Source organism: Cebus imitator, unplaced genomic scaffold (assembly GCF_001604975.1).
Source record: "Cebus imitator isolate Cc_AM_T3 unplaced genomic scaffold, Cebus_imitator-1.0 Scaffold8, whole genome shotgun sequence".
Classification (NCBI taxonomy): domain Eukaryota; kingdom Metazoa; phylum Chordata; class Mammalia; order Primates; family Cebidae; genus Cebus; species Cebus imitator.
This window is the reverse complement of record NW_016107323.1, coordinates 8,671,621-8,677,327: the sequence shown is the minus strand read 5'-3', so window position 1 is coordinate 8,677,327 and position 5,707 is coordinate 8,671,621. Positions and strand designations below refer to the sequence as shown.

The 5,707-nt window shown below is 43.9% G+C and overlaps 1 protein-coding gene and 1 pseudogene across 5 annotated transcripts in view; both read left to right on the top strand.

Moving 5' to 3' along the window:
* LOC108313943 (BRCA1 associated protein) overlaps positions 1–5,707 on the top strand; it is a 44,521-nt gene that overhangs the window by 15,107 nt on the left and 23,707 nt on the right. For 4 of the 5 annotated variants that reach the window (XM_017542630.2, XM_017542640.2, XM_017542601.2 and 1 more), the window contains exon 5: positions 2,235–2,348. The exons of the other annotated variant lie outside the window; for it this stretch is intronic. In XM_017542630.2, coding sequence (XP_017398119.1) covers positions 2,235–2,348 — 114 coding nt within the window. The remainder of the gene's footprint in view (positions 1–2,234; positions 2,349–5,707) is intronic. 5 annotated transcript variants of the gene reach the window in all.
* Positions 3,448–4,593, top strand: LOC108313961 (annotated as a pseudogene).

Sequence of the window (5,707 nt, the reverse complement as noted above, 5' to 3'; positions counted from 1 at the left end):
AAAAAAAAAAAAAAGCCAGGCTCACACCTATAATCCTAGCACTTTGGGAAACTGATGCTGGTGGATTGCCTGAGCTCAGGAGTTTTGAGACCAGCCTGGGCAACTCAGTGATACCCTGTCTCTACTAAAATACAGAAAATTAGCAGAGTGTGGGGGCATGTGCCTGTAATCCCACTTAATCGGGAGGCTGAGACAGGAGAATCTCTTGAACCCTGGAGGCAGAGGTTGCACTGAGCCAAGATTGCGCCATTGCACTCCAGCCTGGGCAATAGCGCGAGACTCCATCTCAAAAAAGGAAGAAAGCATAAGTAATCAAGAATCCACAATTATTTCATTGGAGGGTAATTAAAAGCTACTGAGTAGCTTACAGTGTCTGCGAGATTCAGAACCCTGTGAGGATGGACAGGCAGGACTGTATTTGCCTGTCATAGCCTTGAATCTGAAGCTTCCTTAAGGTTGATGATGCAGCATTTCCTTTTGCAGAATTCCCAGAAGCAGCCTGTCGATGCTGGTAGGGCCAAAGCATACAACTTCATTTCTTTGGGCTAATGCCCGTGTGGTGGGAATTAAATCCAGAGAAGCCTTGGCCTCCCTGCTTGCCTCAAAAAATTGGCTGAGTTTAAAAACTGGAATCATCAGGTGCAGTGGCTCACACCTGTAATCCCAGCACTTTGGGAGGTTGAGGGGGTGAATCACAAGGTCAGGAGTTCGAGACCAGCCTGGCCAACATAATGAAACCCCATCTCTACTAAAAATACAAAAAATTAGCCAGGCATGGTGGCGAGAGCCTGTAGTTTCAGTTACTCAGGAGGCTGAGGCAGGAGAATAGCTTGAACCCGGGAGGGAGAGGTTGCAGTGAGCCGAGCACATTGCACTCCAGCCCAGGCAACAGTGCGAGACTCCATCTAAACAAACAAACAAAATCTTTAATCATCTCTTTTGTTGCTTTCTGCTGAGACTAGACAAGAAGGTTCCATTTATCTGCGACCATTTCATAGAGGCACATGTGCCTTTGCAGCTTTGCCTTGAGAGAAACAGCTCTCTGCATTTCACCCATTTTTCTACTGCAAGGGAATGAGACTGTTAGGTTTTTTTTTTTTCCCTCCCCACCGAGTAGCTAGGATTACAGGCGCCTGCCACCATGCCCAGCTAATTTTTGTATTTTAAGTAGAGACCGTGTTGGCCAGGCTGTTCTGGAATTTCTGACCTCAGGTGATTCACCTGCCTGGACCTCCCAAAGTGCTGGGATTTAAAGGCTGGCTCATGGGCCTCTTGACCTTCAAATTGACCAAGAGCTTTGCTTTTGATATTGGACGCTAGGTGGCAGTTTAAGACCTCCTGATGGGATCCATTACATGGGCTCTAACTATGATGTATTATTATTATTCGGTTTATTAAAGAGTAGTTGGTTTTTCATCTCATACCAGTTCCCCTGGTCTTTTATTTTTTTTCTAACGTAAATAATAAATACTGACATTTTCTTTTCTTTTTTTTTTTTTTTTGAGACAGTGTTTCATTCTTGTTGCCCAGGCTGGGCGATCTTGAGTGCAGTGGCACGATCTTGGGCTCCCACAACCTCCGCCTCCTGGATTTGAGCGATTCTCCTGCCTCAGCCTCCCAAGTAGCTGGGATTACAGGCATGGGCCACCACACTGGGCTAATTTTTTATTTTTAGTAGAGACAGGGTTTCTCCATGTTGGGCAGGCTAGTCTTGAACTCCCGACCTCAGGTGATCCACCAGCCTTGGCCTCCCAAAGTACTGGGATTATAGGCATGAGCCACCTCGCCCAGCCCAATGCTGATGGAAGAGTAATTTCATCATAACAAGTATCAGTTATGATTTGGTTCCAGGCTTTGCAGAAATGATTGTTTACTTTCAGCTGCACAAGTGATGACTAGAGGGGAAAAAAACTGCTGTAAAGGGAAATGTTGACTGTTGCTGGTTGAATATTGAAATTGTACCAGCTTTCAGCTTACTGCACTTAAATACCTTCTGCCAGTTCAAGAAAAAACTTTGTCGTAGCCCAGAAAACACTGTAGACATAGGATATTGACCTACAGAGCGTGATTACCCTAGCAATCAACTTTAGTAGATGCAACTTTTGGTGTTGCTTTGTCTGCTAAGTATAAATTTTAAAAGCTGATGAGAATGAATAAAGCCATGCATATTGAATGTAAAGCAGATTTTCAGGGTACCTGCCTTAATTTTTCCTTTTCCCCCTTGGTGTACACAGGCTGATGCGGATAGTTTTTATATGGCATGCAATGGCCGCCAGTTCAACTCAATAGAAGATGACGTTTGCCAGTTAGTGTATGTGGAAAGAGCTGAAGTGCTGAAATCTGAAGATGTAAGTGTGAATCATTCCTATATTTGATTAAAATATATTAGATTGGGATAAAAGTGAATGCCAAGGTATCTGTGAAGTACCCAGAATAGACCAGTCCATAGACACAGAAAGCAGATTAATGGTTGTCAGAGCTGTAGGAAGAGACAAATGGGGAGTGCCTGCTAACAGCACAGGCTTTCTTTTGGATATGATGGAAATGTTCTAGAATTAGATTGTGGGGACAGTTGCACAACCTTGTGGATATACTAGAAGTCAATGAACTGTACACTTAAGAGAATTTTATAAAATTTTATCTCATTTTCTTTNTTGGAGACAGGGTTTCACTACATTGGGCAGGCTGCTCTCGAACTCCCTACCTCAAGTGATCCGCCCACCTTGACCTCCCATAGCACTGGGATTACAGGCAAGAGCCACAGTGCTCAGCCTTGATTCTGTTTTGATAGCAATTTGTAATGGCTCTGATCTTCCACTCCCATGGGAACCTTTCCTACATTATGGGCTCACTTGAATCATTCTATCAAGTAGCAGATACAGCTTTGTGATATTTTTATGATCAAGATTTCCTTTTTCTTCCTTTTTTTTTTTGAGACGTGAGTCTTACCCTGTTACCCAGGGTGCAGTGCAGTGGCGTGTTTCCAGCTTTCTGTAACCTCTACCTCCTGGGTTCAGGACATGCTTGTGCTTCAGAATCCCAAGTGGCTGGGACTACAGGCATGCACCACCACACCCAGCTAATTTTTGTATTTTTAGTAGAGTCAAGGTTTCGCCATGTTGACCAGGCTGGTCTCAAACTTGTGACCTCAGGTGATCTGCTCATTTTGGCCTCCCAAAGTGTTAGGATTATAGGCGTGACCCACTGCTTCCAGCCAGATTTTCTTTCTTTTAAGGTAGACCTGGGCCAGACGCAATGTTTCATGCTTGTAATCCCAGCATTTTGGGAGGCTGAGGCAGGCGGATAACCTGAGATCAGGAGTTTGAGACCAGCCTGGCTAACATGAGGAAACTCATCTCTACTAAATATGCAAAAATTAACCAGGTGTGGTGGCACATGCCTGTGGTCCCAGCTACTTGGGAGGCTGAGGCAGGAGAATTGCTTAAACCTGAGAGACAGAGGTTGCAGTGAGCCGAGATCACACTACTGCACTCGAGCCTGGGCGACAGAGAAAGACTCCATCTAGAAAAACTAAAATAAAAAAATGAAGTAGACATGAAGATCTTTTTACCTTGAGTTCTGAGTGGATTGTTTTAGCATTTGATTAGGTGAAATCAAAAATTTGATAAGTGGGTGGCAGGGGAAAATGGCGGACAGGAAGGCAGGAGAGAAGAAGCCTAAAAAGTTGCATTGAGCTGGAGTCGCCAGAGGACCTGAAGAAGAAGCAGAAAAACCTGTGAAAACTAAGGGTGTTTCTTCCAGTAATGGAGGAGAAAGTTCCAGTCACAGCGCTGAGAAGCCATCAGCTGAAGAAGAAGCTGCAGACCTCCCAACAAAGCCTACAAAGATCTCCAAGTTTGAATTTGCCATAGGTAGTCAGACGGCAATGAAAGCATCAGCCATATCCATCAAACTTGGATCAAGTAAGCCTAAAGAAACTGTTCCATCTCCTGCTCCAAAACCTTTCAGTAGCAGCAGCTTTTAGTGAAGATGAAGATCGTGAACCAGAGGAAATGCCTTCAGAAGCAAAGATAAAGATGAAAGATATTGGAAGGATACGCCAACATCAGCTGAACTAAACTCCTTCAATAAAGGAAAGCATGGGTTTTCTGATAACCAGAAGCTATGGAGCAAAATATAAAATCTCATCTTAGAAATGTCCATGACCGAGACAGTTAGTTAAACGACGTTTTGAAACTGGGGTGTAGGGTAGGTGTAAGGTTAAAAGGAACAGTTTCCTTTTTTAAAGAATGCTATAAGACTATCTTTGGAGCCGCTTCTTTTTTTTTCCAGTTTTTTCTGAAAGATTGAGTGGTACACTAATAAATGAGTTTGAAATTAGAGGTAATTTATGTTTTATATACAGATTTCAAGACATTTGCTAATTTTGTAGTTTCATATGAGTTTCCAAAGGTTACAGATAATACTAAAGAAATCAGAAATGGCACTTTTTTAATAATTGTGTATTTTTTTAGACACAACTATTAACACATTAAGAGGGAAGCAAAGCTGGGTGCCATGGCTTACGCCTGTAATCCCAGCACTTTGGAAGGCCGAGGCCAGCAGATCACCTGAGTTCAGGAGTTTGAGACCAGCCTGACCAACATGGAGAAACCCCATCTCTACTAAAAATACAAAAAATAATCTGGGTGTGGTGGCACATGCCTGTAATCCCAGCTACTCCAGAGGCTGAGGCAGGAGAACATCTCAAAAAAAAAAAAAAAAAAGAAAAAGTAAAAAGATACTGCATTGTTGTTGAAATTGAGTGTTCATCAATTCTAGATCAATGAAGCATTGATTGCTTGGAACTGAAAATAAATGTTTTTGTTTTCAATATTAACCCTTAATTGTCTTCCTAATTCTTGTTTCTGCCTTTTATTTTTGAGACAGGGTCTCGCTTTGTCACCTAGGCTGGAGTGAAGTGGTGTGATCTTGGCTCACTGCAGCCTTGATCTCTCCGGTTCAAGCATCTTCCAGCCTCAGCCTCCTGAGTGGCTGGGACTACAAGCGTGTACCACCATGCCTGGCTAATTTTTTTGTAGAGACAAGATTACCCCGGCCCGGTGCAGTGGTTCATGCCATATAATCCCAGCACTTTGGGAGGCTGAGGTGACAGATTGCCCGAACACAGGAGTTCAAGACCCAGGCTGGGCAACATGATGAAATCCTATCTCTACAAGAAATACAAAAATTAGCCGAGTGTTGAGCTGAGCATCTTTTGTCCCACCTACTTGGGTGGCTGAAGTAGGAAGATCACATGAGTCAGGGGAGGTCCAGGCTATAGTGAGCTGTGAATATGCCATTGCACCCTAGCCTGGGCAACAACAGTGAGACCCTATCTCAAAAAAAAAAAGAAAGAGTCAGTCTCCCTATGTTCCCCAGACTGTTCTTGAACTCCTAAGCTCAAGCAGTCCTCCTACCTTGTCCTCCCAAAATGCTGGGATTATAGGCGTGGGCCATCATGCTTGGCCTCTTGATTCTATTTTTTTGTTTGTTTGTTTTGGGGACACAGTGTCACCCTGTCACCGAGGCTGAAGTGCAGTGGTGCAGTGGTGCGGTCGTTGCTCATTGCAACCTCCACCTCCTGGGTTCAAGCGATTCTCACACCTCAGCCTTCCTAGTAGCTGGGATCACAGGCGCATGCCCCCATGTTGGGCTAATTTTTATATTTTTGTAGGGATGGGGCTCCATCATGTTGGCCAAGTTG